Source organism: Sus scrofa, chromosome 2 (genome assembly GCF_000003025.6).
Source record: "Sus scrofa isolate TJ Tabasco breed Duroc chromosome 2, Sscrofa11.1, whole genome shotgun sequence".
In the NCBI taxonomy this organism is placed as follows: domain Eukaryota; kingdom Metazoa; phylum Chordata; class Mammalia; order Artiodactyla; family Suidae; genus Sus; species Sus scrofa.
This window is the reverse complement of record NC_010444.4, coordinates 81,881,129-81,901,816: the sequence shown is the minus strand read 5'-3', so window position 1 is coordinate 81,901,816 and position 20,688 is coordinate 81,881,129. Positions and strand designations below refer to the sequence as shown.

The 20,688-nt window shown below is 50.2% G+C and overlaps 1 protein-coding gene across 3 annotated transcripts in view; it reads left to right on the top strand.

Annotated features, from left to right (window-relative positions):
* Positions 1-18,147, top strand: part of HRH2 (histamine receptor H2) — a 48,795-nt gene extending 30,648 nt beyond the window's left edge. For 2 of the 3 annotated variants that reach the window (XM_005654980.3, XM_013987557.2), the window contains exon 3: positions 15,391-18,147. In XM_005654980.3, coding sequence (XP_005655037.1) covers positions 15,391-15,583 — 193 coding nt within the window. In that variant the 3' untranslated portion in view covers positions 15,584-18,147. The remainder of the gene's footprint in view (positions 1-15,390) is intronic. The other variant, XR_001303215.2, reaches the window with a different exon arrangement.

Sequence of the window (20,688 nt, the reverse complement as noted above, 5' to 3'; positions counted from 1 at the left end):
TCCCTATTAAAAAAAAAAAAAGAAGAAGAAGAAGAAAGAAAGGTGACCACTCTAGGTGCACAAATCAGGAACAAGTCCTTTCTCCAGTGGTCCCAGCCCCAGGGGCACATGGCTTGTGAAGCGGATGGAAGTCTGGGTTTCAGCCCTGATGGTTGCATGCAGAGAAGAGCCTGCACAACCACAGGGAGGCCCTGCAGACCTTCCAGACCCATGGAGACGGCGTGGGCGTGGTGGAGGGCCGGGCAGAGCAAGCCTCTCCTGCAAAGGGCCAGAGAGCAAATATGCAGCCCCCAGCTTCTCTGTCACCTCTACTCCATCCTGCCAGTCTAGGTGAGTGCAGGCAGAGACAATACATAAATGAATGAGAATGGCTGTCTTCCCATCAACCTTGATTTGTGGGCGCCAAATTGTGAATTCCATATCATTTTTGCCAGGCACAAAGTGTTATTCTTCTATTCATTTTTTTCCCCAACCATTTCGACAAAACAGGTGGTAGACCACAGGCTATGGTCTACCAACCCCTGGTGTGGGGGAAAGAAAAGGATGCCAATTCCAGCCCCAGCCCTGGAATTGGCTCTGTGACGTTGGGCAGGTGCTTGCCCTCTCTGAGCCTCAGCTTACTCATCTGCAAAATGGGGCTAGAAATACCTCACTGTAAGGACTGGGATGAGGCTTAGCACCAATTTATACAAAGTACCCAGATAGATGCTTGTAAGTGGTAGTTTTTCTTTCTCCTTCTTTCCTTCCTTCCTTCTACCTCTCTCCCTCCCTTCCTCCCTCCCCCACTTCCTTCATTCCTTCCCTCCTCCTTCCGCCCCCCCCACCCCCCTGCTGTGGCCCCTGTGTATAAACAAACAGCTGAAAAATCCAGGGCATGCTTGGTGGACTTGTGTCTCAACTGTGCCACTGAATCACTCACATTTGGACCCTGACCCTGAGCCTTCTGTCCTTATCTAAAAATGGGGAACTTGGATCTGTCTCCAGGGACCGTTCCAACACTAATCATATATAAATGCTCAACAAAGAGAGAAATTATGCCACCCCCCCAACTGTGTTTGTGTCAGGACTCTTCTGGCAAGGGCAGGGAGGAACTTGTTCCATACTAATGAATCGTTCTGAGTGTGGAGGCAGATGCAGTAAAACATGTCCTTGTCGTGGCCTGAGCTTGGAGTGCAGGGTCCCTGGCCGGTGCAGGGGCAGGCTGGGTGCAGGACAGGGTTCCTGGGAGCGCCCCAGCCTGGCAGATGGGGGCCCTGGGTTTCTCACTGTCCCTATCCCTGACTGGCTGTGTGGCCTTGGGAAGATCCCGTGCCTCTCTGAGCCCTGGTTTCCTCCTTGATCAAAGAGAGTTAAGGCTTATAGAAGCTGCCATTGCTCCTAAAGAAACAGCCATGAGTCACAGGGTTCTCTGGGGGGTGCTGCTGTGTTCTTTAAACCCATGGTAGTTGTTTGTGGTGGTGTTGGAGGACAGGACATGGGGTGTACCTGAGACCCAGTGGGCATTTTAGGGTGCACACAGCCGCTGAGGCTCTCCTGGCATGTAAGGACCATTCCTTCCCTGCCCAGAGATGGGCGGGGAGGTGGGGAGGAGTTTGTCCCAACTGCCAGAAAGTGACAGGTGGCTCTGCTTGTCCACATCTAATCATGCGAAAGGCTGCATCTTGCAAGGAGGGTTATAAGCTTTGGGGTTCAGGGGCTCGTGGATGAAACCCAGGCCTTCCTCATTGTAGGAATGCACACATGCATTGTCACCTCTGGGGGCAGACACTCTACATGGGTGGCAGGGTGGTCCCTGGTGGCCAGAGGAATTCCCCTTTCCACACTGATTTGGGAGACATCGAATATGTATAAATGCTTCATTATCATTGAAATGGAACATGAATTTTTCTTTTCTTTTCTTTTCTTTTTTTTTTTTTTTTTTTTTTGTCTTTTTGCCATTTCTAGGGCTGCTCGCTCGGCATATGGAGGTTCCCAGGCTAGGGGTCTAATCAGAGCCGTAGCCGCGGGCCTGCACCACAGTCACAGCAATGCGGGATCTGAGCCGTGTCTGCAACCTACACCACAGCTCATGGCAGCGCCGGATCCTTAACCTACTGAGCAAGGCCTGCAACCTCATGGTCCCTAGTCAGATTTGTTAACCACTGAGCCACGACGGGAACTCCTGGAACATGAAAACTGAACATCAGAGAGGAACTCCATTCCTGCTGCCCTCTTCCCCAAGCCCTGAAGTCATGCTCTCTCCTCCCTGTCTGTCCCTCCTGGGCAGATGTGGTCCTGATACCACGGCGACAGGAGGATCCCCCACACGAAGATTCTAAGCAGCTCTCTGTCTTAGGGGCTGCCGTGTCCTACTAATTCCTTCACTCACTCCTTCTCCTGTTACTGAGTCCAGGTTCAGACTGCTCACCTCATGACAAGCCAATAAATCAAGAGACAAATTGTTGGCACAAGCAATAATGACTTTTTCAGCAGGTCAGAAAACTGAGAAGACGGTAGACTACTGTCCCAAAGAACCATCTTACCCAAGTTAGAATTCAGGCTTCTTTTATACTGAGAGGGGAGGGTGTGTGGCTGGTTGTTGCGAACTCCTTGGTGTGGGAATCCTTTGTTCTTGCAACAGGTCACATAGGGCTGCCGGCTGCTTCAGCCCCCTGGTGTTTCCACCTTCCTCTGGTTCTGGAAAACCAAATGCCCTTGGACTCTCTCACCATTGTTTCTGCTGTGGGTGATGCTTAAGACATCACCTGCAGTTACTGCCTGAGCAGTCGGGGGCAGCACTGGCAATGAGGACAAGCAAGGGTAAGAACCCATGGCAACGCCTAGAGATCTCAAAATAGTGTCTTATCCCGTCGCACCTGAGCAGCACTCCACACCTGACACTGGGCCCCCATTCAACAACCCACTACTGGTGACGGTAACTTGTACCCACCACTGCTCTGGAAATAGCTGAGCTGGGTAGATGTGGGGTTGCCTGGGCACAGATGGTCCTTGGGCACCTGACCGCGCCATGCCTCTGGTTCTTCATCTGTAAACTGGGAATGTTGCTGGTACCCACTTCCCAAGGCTGTTGTCAGGGTTAAAGGAGAGACTAGAGGAGACATACAGGCCTGTGATCTGACCCGTGGGGAGCCCCAGTGAACACCAGTAGCTCACTGGTGGAGGAGGGGTTGCACGAGGAGGCTCGAGATAGGCTGCAATGTACCCCTGTTGTATTTTGCCCTTGTCTCCACATTATTTTTGCTGATATCAGCAACCCTGTGACCAACGTCTCCATGCAGAGAACATTGTGTTTCCTTCTGATTATTTCTCTAGAAACTGAATTTCTGGAACCAGAATCACGGCTGAAAGGGGAGGGATATTTTCGACCTTTTGTTACACTTCTCTTAATTGTTTCTGAGAGACAGGCTTATGGAATCCCGTGCCGCTAGCCACAGCTAAAGGCATCACTTCCCAGAAGCCACACAGGGGAGAAGGCGAAAGTCTTCTGAGAGGGGCTGACTAGGGCAGAGGGTATAGTCAGCCAGGAGAAGAGGTCTCTGGAATTTAAGGGTGGACCCAGGGGACAGGGAAGAGAGGAGAAGAGTCTCTGAAGGGGCTGAGGAGGGACCCTCAGAGGTGAGCCCACATCCGGAGCCTGAGATGTTCAGAGACAAGAGAGCACATAAGTCTCAAATCAGAAGGACCAGCATGGTGATGCCAGGGGCTGAGCCCAGGATGCAGCACCTGGCTTGCCTGGATGACCCTGAACAAATGGCACAGCTTCTCTGAGCCTCAGTTTCCCATCTGTGAAATGGGTGTGTGTCTTACAGGGGTGGGATGGAGTGAGGGATAGCAAATGCCTTGGAGAGTTGCCTTGGGTACGTGGGTTCTTTTCCCCTGAACACCCCCACAGGTGTGAGTGGGCTTTGGGGCATCCTTCAGCTTTAAAAAGCATTCCAGAGTTTTAGAGAGAGGATTGGGCAAGCCAGCCAGTCTCAAAGGTTCCTGGAGGGTTGGAGAGAGGGGGAGCGTGACCTGAGGTCTTCCCCGTGACTGGGGAGATCTGATCAGGACCCAGAGTTCACAGGCATGGGATAGGGGGTGGGCAGGGAGTCTCCAGTCTTGCAGTTTGGGGCCAACCTGGGCTCTTTCAAGGCTCCACCACTTGTTTCCTGTGAGTCTCTTGGGCAAAGGGACTAAAGCTCTTTGGGCTGTGATGTCCTTATCTGTTGGAGATAAGACTGATAGCTGGTAACTCTATCCTAAAACCAATGACTCTATCCTAACTCTATCACATGGACTTTGTGAAAGTTCAGTATTAAGTGCCTGACCCCGATCACTCTCATTGTTTTATTATTCTGCCATCTCATTCATCAGCAAAAAGTGGGTGGGAGTTCCTCTCGTGGAGCAGTGGAAACCAATCTGACTAGCATCCATGAGGATGCAGGTTCGATCCCTGGCCTTGATCAGTGGGTTGGGGATCTGGCATTGCCGTGAGCTGTGGTGTAGGTTACAGATGCAGCTCAGACCCCAGGTTACTGTGGGTGTGGCGTAGGCCAGCAGCTATAGCTCCAATTCAACCCCTAGCCTGGGAACTTCCATATGCAACAGGTGCAGCCCTAAAAAGCCAAAAAAAGAAAAAAAAAAAAAAGGTGGGTGATGTGGAGTTAGAGGAAGGGTTGAGTGGAAGTAGGGCTCTCCACGCCTTCACGCCTCCTTCAAGCAGCAAGCCCAATGTGCTGTAATCTTCTCAGTGCCCCTTACTGACTGGGTGACCTTGGGCAGTTTCCTAACCTCTCTGTGCCTTAGTTTCCTCCTTCATCAAATAGCAGGACTAACAGTACCTACCTCCTGGGGCTGATGTGTGAATTAACTGAGCTAATACTTACAAAATGCCTAGAGCCAGTTCTGGCCTGCAGGAGGGGCTCAGTGGATGGTGGCTGTCATTTGGTTGCTCTTAGGGCTCAGAGCACAGGCTTTGGACCGAGCAGTGGTGGCACAGAGGCCTGTCCCTCCACCCCCTGGCTGTGTGACCTTGGGCAGGTGCTTCACTTAACTCCTTGAAGAGCTAGTACCCTCACCTGTAAAGCAGGGGTGTGGCAGTGGCCAGATGGCACGCCAAACACACAGTAGAAGCTGGATGTGACTGTTGACTAGGGGCCTTAAAGAGGACCCCATGAAAACAGTCAGACCCACGCCCTGCAGCCTTGGCTCTCCCAGGGGTGGGTGTGTGCTCCTCCCCAGAGGGGCGCACTCCCAGCCCCCACTCCCCCAAGGGCACCCAGCCATGGGCAGGCACCATCACCCTGACCTGGGTAATCATAAATTCTTGGAAGAGGGCCAGTCAGGCCACAAGCTGAGACCATTCCTTGGTCAATTCCTAACACTTCTCAGTTCCAGAGCCTTTGGCAGGGCTCCAGCACCTGCCCGATTGTAGGTAGACCCCTCTAGCAAGATCGGCCCATTCTGCCTACTAAATCCCTTTCGGCGCTCTGCTCTTGCTGCAGCCCCAGGCTCCTCCTCCAGCTGAACCTGACTATTCTCAGAGCACAACCCACAGCTTGTGCTGCTCCCTTGGCCTCAAAAAACTTGTCCCCTTCCAAACACCCCTGTTCAATTTCTACTCGTTACCTCGGACCTAACTCCAATGAGGCCCACTCCATGGAGCCTTCCCCAATCCCCCGTCCCTGGGGCCAGAAATAGTTCTGCACACACCATCCTGTCCACGTACACTTAGAGGCACCTCCCCCATGCACACTCAGGCACTGACACACCCACTCTTGGGCGCTCACACACATACACACTCAGGCACCCCCACTCACACCCTTGAGCTCCCTGAGACCCGTAGCCCCGCCCTGTCCATCTCTGCCGCTCTCATTTTAGCTCCCAGTCAGTCCCCCTTCTGTCGTTACTGATTTATTCTGGTCCTCAGGAAGGAACCTACCACATTTGAGCATCCACAGCTGTGAGTTTACACCTGAGCTTTGCAATCGCATGATGGGCGAGGGGGTGATTTACCTGCCCAAGGCCTTGGTCTCCAGGTCTATGAAATGGGACACCTGCACTTGCCTTAGAGCACCACTCGCTAGAAAAAGGATGCCAGACACCCCTCTGGGGACCCAGCTCATGGGTGCCCAGTGCTCGCTTGTCAATTACTTACTACTCATTCACCAGTATAATTCACAGATGCCAGCCATGTGCCAGGCCCCACCGGGATACTCAAGTCATAGTTAACCCTTTCTTTAAGCTCCTGGTCTGGTCTCAGGTCTCCAGTGTTCAGGGGTGGGTATCCTGGGAGGTCCTTAATCAAGATCTTTTTTAGGGGCCTAAAGTGCCCTGATCCTCACCATCTGTCTCCCTTGTCATGGGGAGAATGTTAAAAGGGAGGAGGAGACTTCCCGTGGTGCAGCGGGAACGAATCCAACTAGGAACCATGAGGTTGAGGGTTCGATCCCTGGCCTCACTCAGGTTAAGATCCGGCATTGCTGTGAGCTGTGGTGTAGGTCACAGATGAGGCTCAGATCTAGCATTACTGTGGCTGTGGTGTAGGCCAGTGGCTACAGCTCTGATTCTCCCCCTAGCCTGGGAACCTCCATATGCCGTGGGTGCGGCCCTATAAAGGCAAAAAAATAAACTAAAAGGGATAAGGGTTTGTGACTGTTACCTATTATCTCAAAAAGTCCCGGGCAGGTCTGCGGGTGCCTTGCTTGGGTGAATCTCACCTCATTTGGCATGAAAACGAACATTTTTTTGCAGAGCTCCTGCAGGAAGCCTTTGCCCAGCCTGCTCTTGAGGCTTGAAAGACAGAATGACAGTTCCATCTCTGGACGTACAAGCGGGAGCCCATCATCCTGCCCCCTGCCCTCCATCCGCAAAGCAGATGCTGGTGGAGGCAAACCCTCTGTGTGTACGTCCAGAAAATTATGAGAAGGACCTGAAAAAAAAAATCACTTCTTTCATGAGCAGAGGGCTGAAGTTTGGTCATTTTAGGCAAATACTGGGTAATACTGGTTTGTGGTAAAAACCAAGTTTTTTGTTTTGTTTTGTTTTGTTTTGTTTTTGGCCCACCCCTGGGCACACGGGGTTTCCCTGGCCAGGGATCGAACCCTCACCACAGCAGCAACCCTCAACACAGCAGTGCCAACGCTGGATCCTTAACTAGCTGCACCACCAGGGAACTCCCCAACAAAGTTATATGAAGCTAACACGCCTATGAGTGGACACTGAGTAACTTGGCCTCTTGAAATTTCCACTTTGTGGCTTATGTTAAGACAACCAGAAATCAGCTCCACTTGGAGAAGAGGGACAGCCTTGATTTGAGCCAAAGCTTAAAGCAAGGAGACAGGGACGTGATGTGTTGTAGCTAGCTCCCAGGCCACTAGAGAGCCACTTCTCCCTTCTGGTCTCTTCCACTTCCCTTTCCTCAAGAAGGAGAGGGGACTTTCCTGTGATCGAGTTCCCAGGGTGTAGGTGACACTGCCCATCTGGGTGTGGCGGTTCTCCCAGATGATTGAGTGCACAATAAACAAGGGTCTGGGTTCAGGGGTCAGTCCCGCCTTCAACACCTGGTCCCTCCAGCCTCGGTTCTTGGTGACCCTTGGGGCAGAGCAGCTAATAGCTGTATCCATTATGGGGAACAAAGGAGGAGGGAGAGAAGGAGAATCTTCCAGAATTACTAGACATTTCATGTCTCCCATCTCCTTTCCTGGCTTCCACAGCCCTTCCCCTGGGTTCATGCCCATTTTACAGATGCGGAGATAGAGATGGGCTTCAGCAAGGAGGTGCGGTTGTCTAAGCCCCGACAGCACCGGGGTGAGGAAGCCTCAAACTTGAACGCAGGACTCCAGGTCCCAAATCTCACATTTTGTCCCAATCATCTTAATGCAGGGCTGGTGCTCAGAAGCTGAAACAGTAACCACCCCTCCCTGTCTGTCCCACGGCCCCTGCCCACAGGGCTCTTCCAGGCTAGTATCTGTGGGAAGTTACATATAAAGCCAGCATGAGGCACGCCACAGGGGGGTAAGGGCTGCCCCACTGCCAGGGAAAGTGCTTCTGATGCTGCTGATCTGTGAACTTGGGAAGTCAGAAGACAGGAGAATCACTGTCTAAACTGAGATTTATTGGGTTTTTCATTCGTTAGTTTGCACACACGATAGAAACCTGCTGTAAACTTGCACAGTGGGGGTTGTGATGAAAGCTCCAGAGCTTGCCTTTGGTCTGGGAGACAGATGGGTAAACCGATGGTTAACCCAGGGAGGTGAGTGCCTGAGTAGAGGGGCTCTAGGAGCCAGGCGGGAATCAGTAATCCTGGGAGACCTCAGCTTCCCTAAGGAGGTGATGCCTGAACAGAGCCTTGAGGCAGAAGTAGATGTTGCACAGCAAAGATAAAGGTGCAGATATAAGAAATAGATTAATGTGTGCATGTTGCAGTTCTATGGGACAATTTGTACTATAAGCAGTAGAGGGATGGAAAAGGGCACTGACCTTCATTATCTGTAGTCCTTACAGTAGTCTCGTGAGCTTGCTATTATTAACACATTTCACAGATGAGAAAACCGAGGTTCAGAGAGACCTGAGCAAGGCTTCTCTTACAGAGTAGCACTGTATTGAGTCCTGACCCCTGGTGGCTGGACATACTATAGCACCCTCGTGTGCAAAGATGGAGATTTAGTGAACATTTATTTAGGGATGATATTAGGACAGTGTTAACTGCCAATAGCAGAAACCCAGTTAAAAGATGCTGGGCTTGGTGGAGGTATGGAATTGGCTTAGAGAAATGAAGATATCAAGAGTATCTCCATGCTGGATTCAAGCACTTATACATCATGATAAATTTGTCATTATCAGACTTCTCACTGTGGTACAATGGGATCATCAGTGGCTCTGCAGCACCAGGACGCGGGTTCGATCCTTTAACACACGGTGCTGGGCCGGGAATCGAACCCGCGTCCTGGTGCTGCAGAGCCACTGACGATCCCATTGCATCACCTCACCCCACAAGGAGAGAGTGGGGACCTTTGGATCTCAAGGAAGAATCAAGGTCCCGTCATCAAGAGAAAGGGAATTGGTGATGGGAAGGTGAAAATGAGATGCTGCAAGAAGCACATCCTAGGTAACAGCCACAGTGTCATGTGCTCTTCTAGAGCCCCATTAACATCTCCTATCTTCAAGTGTCAAGGTTCAGGACAAAGATGGGCCATGGGGCCAGGAATGGAGTCAAAGGATAGGAAATCTATTAGAATCTCTAGATGTGTGTAATGTAATAGAGTCTGCACATTGTGGGAATCGAGATTCATTAATCTCTTATCCCAACTTACACTTGGGATGGATGGCAAGTAAGGGAGGAAGGGCTCCAGACCACAGGATTTTTTTTTTTTTTTTTTGTCTTTTGTCTTTTGTCCTTTTAGGGCCACACCCGAGACATATGGAGGTTCCCAGGCTAGGGGTCTAATCGAAACTCTTGCTGCCAGCCTACACCACAGCCACAGAGCCAGATCAGAGCCGCTTCTGCGACCTACGCTACAGCTCACAGCAATGGCAGGTCCTTAACCCACTGAGTGAGGCCAGGGATCAAACCCGCAACCTCATGGTTCCTAGTTGGATTTGTTTCTGCTGCGCCACAACGGGAACTCCCACTAGAGATTATTAAGTGAAATAAACATGGTACAAAATTTTTATAAGAGGATAGAAATTCCATATGGTAAGGAGGAAGGAGAAGGAGAAAAACAGGCAGTTTAAAACAACAAAGACAAAGGGAAATTTTAGAAAAGCTAGAACAAATATAAAACACAGAAGCACATGGAAGAAATTAGTCAAAATACATCAATAATCATAGTACATGTAAGTGGAATAAGCTAGGTAGGCCTTTTTCTTTTTTCTTTTTTTTCCCCCATCTTTTTAGGGCCATACCCACAGCATATGGAGGTTCCTAGGCTAGCTTGAATAGGAGCTGTAGCCACCGACCTATGCCACAGCCACAGCAGTGTGGGATCTGAGCCACATCTGTGACCTACACCACAGCTCACGGCAATGATGGATCTCAACCCCCTGAGCGGGGCCAGGGATCGAACCCACATCCCTATGGATACCAGTCCAGTTCATTAATGCTGAGCCATGGTGGGAACTCCAAAGTAAGCCATTTTTATAAAAAAAAAAAAATCATCATACTTGATATTTTAAAATCCAAACAAATACTTTTACAAGAGATAGACTTAAGGAAATAAAAATGTTGAGAGTATAAGGAAGGAAAAATAAGATATACTAGGCAAATACTAGCCAAATGAAATCTGGGTGGTTATATTAAAATCGGACAAAATGAATTATAAGCAAAAAGTATGACTAAAGATAAAGATGGTCACCATCTTTTGAAAAAGAGTCAATTTACTAGAAGGATAAGAATTCTTAAACTTGTATGGACAAAATAAAACTAGCTTCAAAAAGTAAAATTGACGAAGTAAAATTGACAGAACTACAAAGATAAATTAATCCTTAACACCCTAAACAAGCAATATTAAGAATGAAAGAGATACGCTTACAGCTTCTGAGTGATTATAAGAGAGATACTAAGAACACTGTGATCAATTTATGCCCCAAACGAGGGAAAACTCAGAGGCAGTAAGCAAATTCCTTGCAAAAGGGAACTTGCCAAAACTGATTTGGGAAGAAATAGAAAATCTGAATGGTCCTATAACGATTAAAAATAAATGAAATGAATGAAACTCTGGGAGTACTTGGTTTTGCCGAGAAATTCTACCAAACACTCAAGGAACAGATCCACCCAGTCCTGCCGAAACTCTTTCTCGGGAAAGAAAAAAATGCAACTCTCCCCTGTTCATCTGATGAGGCCAGCGGATTGTAGATTCAGAAGCAAGTATGAGAAGGGAGATGATAAAAATGAGGGACAATGCAGATGTCCCACAACAGGCGACTGGATAGATAAACGGGAGCGTCTTCCCTTAATGGAATATTTTCTGACAGTGAAAATGAACTATGGGGCCGCATCAACACGTGTTAATCTCCAAAATACAATGTTAGACACCACCTGAAAAAAGGTAGCTACAGAAAACATCCTAAAACCTGAGCACATTTATATGAGTAAGGCAGACAGAATAACAATACATTGTTGAGGGATATATACCTATTTGCTAAAACAAGTTGGTTGCTAGTTAATTCTCTTTCTGAGAGGTGGTTGCACTGGTATCCATTTTAATATTCTTTAGCATTTTTAAGCCATGCCTATGTAGTTTTGTTTTTTTTGGCTTTTGTTTTTTTGCTTTGTAGGGCTGCACCCACGGCATATGGAGGTTCCCAGGCTAGGGGTTGAATCGGGGCTGTAGCTACTGGCCTACGCCACAGCCACAGCAATGCAGGATCCGAGCTGCATCTGCAACCTATACCACAGCTCACTGAAACGCCGGATTCTTAATCCACTGAGCAAGGCCAGACATCGATCCTGTGTCCTTATGGATGCTAGTTGGGTTCGTTAACCCATGCATACGTGTTTTTTATGTAGTCTCTTTGAGGTATTTCATTTAAAAATATCTAATGATGGAATCAGCCATGTGGCAAAAAGATGCGTCCGAATAGAGGAGCTATTTGAGATGTTTCTTTTCTTCTTTTTGTTGGTCTCTGCATTCTGAATTGTTTACTATGAACATGTGATAGTTCCACAATAATATTTTAAGTGATTTCGTATTAATATTGCAAGCCTTTTAGAAGAAGTGGTTATTTCCGGAGTTCCTGTCGTGGTGCAGTGGTTAACGAATCTGACTAGGAACCATGAGGTTGCGGGTTCGGTCCCTGCCCTTGCTCAGTGGGTTAACGATCCGGCGTTGCCGTGAGCTGTGGTGTAAGTTGCAGACGCGGCTCGGATCCAGCGTTGCTGTGGCTCTGGCTTAGGTCGGTGGCTACAGCTCCGATTCGACCCCTACCCTGGGAACCTCCATATGCCGTGGGAGCGGCCCAAAGAAATAGCAAAAAGACAAAAAAAAAAAAAAAAAAAAGAAGTGGTTATTTCCTAGCTTAGGGTTAGCTGGTCTTCGATAATTTCACTGATTTATCAGAGTTCAGGCTCCGTCTGGAGTGTTAATCCAAGGGTAGATACCCGCCTGCTTGGTCAAATATGTACCCTGTTGGCACAGAGAAGGGCCAGAGCCTCTGAAGTGCCAAGGATGTGACCTTGAGGTCCAGGTGAGGGCAGGTGTTCTGGGGAGGGTGGGACTGGCCAAAGCCACAGGGGGAGCGTGGGCCAAGCCAGGACTCCTGCATTGGCTAAGCCGGAATGTGCAACGCACTGAAGGAGGCTTGGGTGTTGGCCGTAGCTGTTGGCCGTGTCCTTGTTCACAAAGTCAGGCATCTAAATCTACAGCTCCTGTCTGATGGACTCTAAAGGGAAGCATGATGCTCCTCCCTCTCATCATGAGGAAGGGAGACGTGAACTTGATTCCTCTGGGGGCCAGAATGCCTTCCCAGATGATGGCTAGAGCTGAGGCCAGGCACAAGCTTCCCGGGACATCCAGAGGACCCACAGTGGGTCTCAGGTCCAAGGGAGGAGTGGTTCCCAGCTTGAAACTCGACCAGGAATGCTACCACTCCACCGCAGGCAGGGAAGCAAGAAACTAGGTAGCTCCTGTGGCTTCAGACAGAGCTGAAACCAGATTTTGTCCTGACCTGGCTGCAGAGACTCCAAGCAGACTTCTCCTTGCTCAGCCTCTCCTGCACTGGGGCCAAGAGGGAGCTGGCCTGGCCGGGAACTCACCAGGACACTCCCCAAACTGAAACCCCACCCCTCTGGATGGGATGAGACTCGAACCCAGCTGCACCTCAGATTGGGACTTGAACCCACTATTCCTGACTTGGGAGGGGACTCAAACCCACTGTCTTTTCATTGAAACTGTTCGCCTGGTCTCAGGACTTACTGAAGCTCAGGTTCTTTTGTCTCGGGGCAGAAAGAATTCAGCGAGAGGCAGAGACAGGCCAAGAGTAAGGTTATTAGCATAGGATGCTTGTGAGAGACACAGGCCAGGAGAGCAGCTCCAAGAACAAAGAGGGCAACATTTTTATAACCAAAGAGAAAGTGGGGAGGGAAGAAGGCCACCTTCTTCCTCATTCTTGGGTGGACATCAAGGCTTACATCGTTACTTCCTCCTGTAACCCTATATGGTCTAACGGGACTGCCAGGGTGTTATTTATTTATTTATTTATTTATTTATTTATTGTCTTTTGAGGGCTGCACCCATGGCATATGGAGGTTCCCTGGCTAGGGGTCTAATCGGAGCTGCAGCTGCTGGCCTACACCACAGCCACAGCAACATGGGATCTGAGCCTCGTCTGCCACCTACACCACAGCTCACCGGCAATGCCGGATCCTTAACCCATTGAGCAAGGCCAGGGATGGAACCCGAAACCTCATCATTCCTAGTTGGGTTTGTTAACCACTGAGCCACAATGGGAACTCCTGGGACTACCATGGTGCCATGTAAATCATATATGTGTATTAGCCAAAAGGTGGTGACATATATGAAAATATGGTAATTCATCTCAGGTTTTGGTATAATGTCCCCTTTCACTTAGTTTCTTTCCCCTGTATTTCTGTCTTGGCTCCATGTAAGGATATAGTTTTTCCAGAGTCCATTATCTTACAGACTTCTCAAGGCCAAAGGCAGGTCTTGGATCCCCTTTTCTGTGGGAATGGCCGAAGTCACTTTAGTTTCAAAACGTTCTGGCTGTTGCTTAGCTGCCAGATGTCCTGGGCACTTTCTGGTTGGTGTCTAGCTCATGGCAATCTCCGGAAGTCTCTCTCTCTCTTCCCCTGGTGGAGTCTCAGCTGTGAAACTCTTACTCTGTCCCTATCAAAGCCATAGTCACTTGCAAGTCCCCTTCCCCCGTGCAGCCCATAGTCAACCTCTCACCTGCATTATATGCACCCGCATCTCTATCCCACCTGACGGTTTTCGTTGAAATATATTTATAAGAAAACTTTATATCATCGCCATAAATGGAAATGCAGGGTCACTCGTGGGAAATTGAAAGTACTTGTGAACATAGATGAAATGACACAAAATAATGCCATCCAAATTTGGCCAGATCCCATTGTCTGATTAAAACTCTGAGCCTGCCCTGATCCCTGTGATAAAGAGAGAGACCTGCATGTTGGATGCTGAAAACACAGGCATGTGACACTGAGCCTTTCCCTCTGACCTCAGGGGTCTTGCAATAAAAGCGATAAAGGAATTCTTTCTTTACCAAAGTGTAGCTGATTTACAAGACTGTGTTAGTTTCTGCTGCACAGCAAAGTGATTCAGTTATATGTACACACACATTCTTTTTTATATTCCATAAAGGAATTCTTATTCACTGAATGTTGCAGAAGGAATAATCAGGTCAGCCATCCACTTCTTCGCAGGCAACAGGGCAAAGGAATTTTGTAGGCCCAGAAGTGGAGGAAATCCTCATCTTTCTGAAAACATACATCAAACATTTTATTAAAAAATTTCCGGGAGTTCCCATCGTGGCGCAGTGGTTAACGAATCCGACTAGGAACCATGAGGTTGTGGGTTCGATCCCTGCCCTTGCTCAGTGGGTTAACGATCCGGCATTGCCGTGAGCTGTGGTGTAGTTCGCAGATGCGGCTCGGATCCAGCGTTGCTGTGGCTCTGGTGTAGGCTGGCAGCTACAGCTCCGATTAGACCCCTAGCCTGGGAACCTCCCATATGCCGCAGGAGCGGCCCAAGAAATGGCAGAAAGACAAAAAAAAAAAAAAAAATTTCCTCCCAAGTGTTTGGCTAACTCACCTTCAGGGAGCTTCGATCAGATTGACTCAACAGATATCATCTGAGGACCTACAGTGTGCCAGCCACATAGTAGGTCTGAAAGGCAAGAACCTGGCCTTCAGGGACCATGCATTCTAATAGAGAGACAGACATAACTCTGTCTGATTTTAATGCAGGCTGAATAAATTTTTGTGTCTTCTTCTCCCAACCTGCCCCCAACTCATGCAAAACATGATGTCAGTGCTCAGGAAGCATGTCCTTAACACACAGGAAGAGCAGACATTAATTGGGATCCTCCTATGAGCCAGGCAATGCATGGGATACTTTTAGACCTATTTTATGACACTTAATCCTTTCAAGAACTGGAAAGGTGGTTATTTTTACCTCCACTCAAGGTTCAGAGGGGTGAAGTAACTTGGCTGAGGATACACAGCATGTTAGAAGCTCAGTTGGGATTTGAAAGTGAGTCTCCTGGATGGGGCGAGAAGTCCCTGTTGCATGTGGGAGGTCCCCCCCCCCAAACCCACCCCACCCTTCCCAGGGCCAAGAGTAACAGAAGCAAAGGCCAGAGGCTGGGTCTGGCCCCAGGGGCCTTGCTCAGGGGTCCCTTCAGCCCTAACCTGTGCTTGTGTCTCCCCAGGAAGCCAGCACTGTCCTGCACCGTGTGCTCCAACAACCTTCTGAGCTGCTGCAAGAGCCTTTGGGCACTTAGGTTCCTCCAGAGACACGTGGGAGGCCCCTCCGAGGAACAGCCAGGGGAGCCGCTGGCCGAGGAGCCCCCAAAGACACCACCCCAGGAAGCGGTGAGGACGCTGCCCTCTGAGGCTGTCTAGACCCAGCCTCTGGACACTGAAGATATTGGCTCTTGGTCACCAAGATTTGACTCCTGGAGCCACTAAGGGTCCAGCAGCACCCCCTCCCTCAAACCACCTAGCCTGAGCCTGGGGTCCTCCCACCTAGGGTGGGGCAGCCTGGTCTGTGCTCTGACTCCCCTGGGTGCCTGCAGTTGCGCTGAATCTCATGGGTTCAAAGCTCACGCTGGTGCTGGCCCTGAGTCATGAGCAGAGACCCGAGGACTTTCAGGGATGCAAGCTCAGGTGTGTACACGGACGCGAATGTGCGGAAACACGCGTGCCTTCTGAGCCTGACAGAAGGTGTTGCCACGAAGCGAGAGGGGAGAAGGAAGGAAAGGACAAGGAAGGACGTTAGCCTTTGATGAAGACCTACTATGCGCCAGGTACTTCACCCACAGGAGCTCATGTAATCCTTACAACGTGCAGCAGGGACCACCTACCTCCCTTCACAGCACTGGAGACTGAGGCTCCGAGAAGAACCAGGCCGGCCCGGGGCCGCTCAGCTAGAAAGTGTGCCTGGAACGTGGGAGGCACTTGAGAAGTAGTTGTTGAAGGAAGAAAGGAACAGATGAATGGACAAACGGGAGGATGGGTGTAAATCCAGGCCTCGAGCCCAGGCTCTTGACACTACACTGCCTCTCTAGAGAGGCCACGGTATGTCCTTGACTCAGCCGACCCTCCTGCTAGCGAGGCTCAGACCCAGAGCCTGGCTGGTGGGGGTGGGGGGGTCCCTTCATGCTGCAGTACTCACCCTCTCTGGTGCTTTCCATAAAGAAGGAGTGGCGTGGAGCAGACTTGCTGGGGAAAGTGTGTGGGGCCACGAGGAGAGGCAGCTGGAGGCCGGGAGGGACGCAACAGGTGTGAAAAGGTGAATTAGCCCTGCAGCGCCCCCTGCTGGATGGATGTGTGATCTGGGCGTGGCAGTGGATGTCTATGAGCGGCTCTTTACTCCTCGGTCCAGTGGAGGGAAAGCTCCCCTTTCCTATTTACAGGGTTGTCGAAGAGACCCAAGGAGGTGGAGGAGGTGACAGCTCCAGAAAGATGAGGGTGTCCGGGGGCTCTCCTCGCTGCTGCTGCCTCTTCCTGAATCCACCCTTCCCTGGGTTCCAAGGCTCCTTTCTGGCGTTCCCCGCCCAGTCCACTGGTACCTTTCAAGCCCTCTTCCTGCTCGCCATCCTCTCCCCAGCCATCAGATGTGGCCACTCCCCAAGGCTCTGTCCTGAGCCTTCTCCTCTGGCTGCAATTTCCAGCCCTATGAGGCCTCGTCCACTCTGTCTCATCAGAAGTTACCAGGAGTCTTATCTCTAAGGAGATTACCTACAGCTTTGTATCTGGGTCCAGGCTCCTTCTGTGAGCTTTCGACCAACTTTCACAGCTGCCTGTCTACAGCTGCACCTTGCCCTTCTTCCCGCACCTGCTCCTCTTCCAGGGTCCTCTTAGACAGAAGCTCTGCCATTGGCTTCCGAGGTCAATCTTGGTACCACCGTTCTCCCAGCTCCTCATAGTCCATCCTCTCAAATCCTGACTCCTCTGTGTACCACCCTTTACCTGGTTCTATCCACTTGCCCTGTCATCCCTCAGTCCCACTGCCATCCCCTCAATCAGGACAATTGAAATGGCTTCATGACAGGTGCCCGTATTCCCCACTTGCCTCCCTCCAGTCCACTCTCCACCCTGCAGCCACAATGGAGCTGTGTGAACCACAAAACCATGGAGATTCCATCTTACAGGAAGCCTGCCCACCCCACAGGGTCAGCCCTGACTGGCCCCTCCAACCTCCTCCTCCCCACGCTCCCCTCCATCTCTTCACCCAACTCCACCGGAATTCTCCTTCGAGCTTGTTCATCTCACTGCTCCTTGCAGCTACCAGATCACACAGCACTGTTCCCATGACTTGGGAAGCTTCTCTTGCCTTTTCAGCCACAGGATCTCAGATGAAATATTACTTCCTGACCCTGTTAGTCCAGGCTTCCCACCCCCACCCTCCAGAACTGTCCTTGGAAGCCACAGGCATGGTTGTCATTTACTGTCATCTGAGTGGTTCCCTGATCCCTGTTCATCTCCCCCACTCAGGAGGTCGAGTCCTGCCTGTTTTGTTGACCACTGGTGTCCAACCTTGTTGAAGACTGTTTGGCCTACATAGTAGGTGCTTAAAGTAGCTTATTTGCTAATATACCTAAAGGCATGATTTGCCCCAATGGCCCCCAGAGATGCTCAGTCTTTTGGCTGGATTCCTTCTGGACATCCCAGAATCCCCTCCTTGGAAGTTTTCCCAGGAGTCTGAGTCTCTAGGTCATGGCCAAGTAAATGGAGCATAAAACTGGTCTGTCTGATTGATCACAGACTCAGCTGGTGAGGTCTGAGGTCCAGGTGCCCATGTGCCCTCTGCCACTGCAGGTCTCTGAGCTGCCCCCACCCTCCTGGCGCCCCCCTATTGGCTGCAGAAGTGGGGCGCATGCTGCCTGGAGGAGAAGCATCTGGAGTGGGACCCCAAATCCATGTTTTGTGTTACCATCATGGTCCAATAAAGCTATCAAGACAGATGCTGCCTTGTGGTTTTATTTTTTAACTTCCTGATGAGGAAATACTCCCCAAATTTCATAATACGGTATGTCTTGATTTAGAAAAAGAATCATGATAAAATCGTTGGGGGTAAAGGCCAACTAGAAAGTTGCCTTAAAAAGTAAAAGAGTTTCCTGAAAATGACGTCTCATCTGGAAACACTATTAGAAATGAGGGATGGGCTGGTAGGAAGGATCAGACCTTTATCCTGCTCACCTGGTGACCCAAGTACATGGTAGCACTCAGTGTGTGTGGAATGGAATATTTCTGAAATTTTCAGATTCAGAGATGCTTTTGTTAGGTGGGAGAAAAAGGAATCTTTTTTTTTTTTTTAATGGCCTCACCCATGGCCTATAGAAGTTCCCAGGCTAGAGGTCGAATTGGGGCTTTATCTGCAGGCCTACACTGGATTCAAGCACATCTGTAACCTATGCCGCAGCTTGCAGCAACGCGGATCCTTAACCCGCTGAGCGAGGCCAGGGATCAAGCCCACATCCTCACGGAGACAACACCGGGTCCTTAACCTGTAGAGCCACAATAGGAACTCAAAGAAATCTTTAAAAATGGACAACTTAACGCACATGAGAGAGGGTGCATTAGGTACAACTTTAAAAAATCAGGCCAATGGAAAAAAATCGTGGATTATGTGCAAGAAATGAAACCCACAGTCCCCCTTTGGTTTGGGAAAATGGAGGGAGGGAGCTGACCAGGGTCAAGATCATTGACCACAGCGTCAGCAGTGAGCAGTGTCCCCTGGGGTGGAAGGAAGAGGCAGAAGGACCAAGACACACCTTGGTGAATTTCCACAGGAGGCAGAGGAGAGATCGTGAGTCATCACAATCAAAGCTTAAGGGAGCTGATCCGCCTGAAATGGTTTCTCATGTATTTCAGGACAGAGAATACAAAGCGTGTTAAGGGATCCTTGGGGAAGATGAAAGTAGCAGACTGATGGAGTCATTAGATGATGTCAAGCAGTTCTCTGAAGATGGTATAAAAAGGCCAGGAAAGTGTCCCCTGCATGATAACCGTGCATGTGGTGAATATAAGGGCACTTCATAGAGGCCACCAGCCAGGGCTGGAAGCCTTGGAAACACAATTTCCAGAATCCCATGCCAACAGCTTTAGATCCCACCGCTGGGAAGCAGGGGAGAAGCAAAACCATAGTTGCTCAAAAGGCCAAGGGCGGGGGGTGGGGAGGGAAGGGAGGGAAAGAGGGCCCCCGAGTCAGGGGGCTAGAAGGAGCCACCGCAGGGGAGTCTGCGTGGAGCACAGCGAGCACGGCATCAAGAGGGCACTGAAATGACGAGGTCTGTGCTATGAAAAGATCATTCAGAGACTAGTTTGGGGACATCCACTGAGGGGGCAGAGGGTGGAAGCAGAGCGAGCGCAGGCAGCTCCATTGCAGGGGAGGGTTGACAACCACATCTTATTAGGAGCCACTCCAGACTCTACAGCTGACTTCAGGCTGTGGGCTGGGGACCCAGCGGAAACAGACCTTCCCTGCCCACCCCAGCCCCCAAGAGAGATGGGCTTATACTGAAACATTACCAGGCAATCAGGGAAGGAATGGGACACGGGGGCCATAGGTAAGGATGTGGGCCAAGGCAGCCGTGAACTTGTAAGGAGAAGGCTCCCAGGGCACATTGGGCTGCGTTTAAACTCAGGTTAGAAGTTTGCTGGGTGGTAGGAAGTGCTCAGGTGCCTGGATCGGGGGTTGGGCGTCCCATCTCAGCTAAGCAGCTGCAGTTCACATGCTTGGCTGATCAAAATCCATCTGGACCTTTGTGGGGAGAGTTTATTGTCTTCTCTCCATTTTGGGGGGCTTTTTCCATGTCACTCAAGCAGGAAATGACAGCCAAGGACACCCTTCTCCCACCACAATTCCCAAACCTCACCGAAATTCCAAGCATTCCAGGGATAACTCAGGAGCCATCAAAGGTCACCAAGAGCCCACTGAGAAAAGCCCCCTTTGCCCCACCAGCAGTCCTATGGGGCTCATGATTTTGTTATTTTGGAGGTCGTTGCAGATGTTGGCACCAGGTCCCCAACCTTCCCACTCAGGGTCACACAGAATAACCTGTTCTTATGCCCTGAGATGCCACCACGTGAGACAAGGCACAGGCTTGGCTGGATCACGCTCTTCACTCCCTGGAGCTTTGTCAGGGCTTTCATGTCCCTGGTGGGCCTGGCAGGATTCCCAAGGAAATAGGGCTCCAGAGGGACCTGCCATCTGGGCTGTGTGACTCCCAGATAAACCTGTCCTTCACTTTCAGCTGACATACACAAGCCCTTCCATGCACCCAGACGTTACGTCAGCCCCTCTACTGGCACTGGTCCAGTTTTTCCACTGGGTACAGGTAAAGGACAGTATCCCCACCATCTGGGGTCTGAAGAGGGACAAGGATGCCCAAAGTGAAAAATCTAGGGAGGTGATATCACTGGAATTCCAACCCAGACCTGCTTGTCTCCAAAATCCATTTTATCATTCATATGATGAAATTCACTTTTAAGGATTAAGTGAT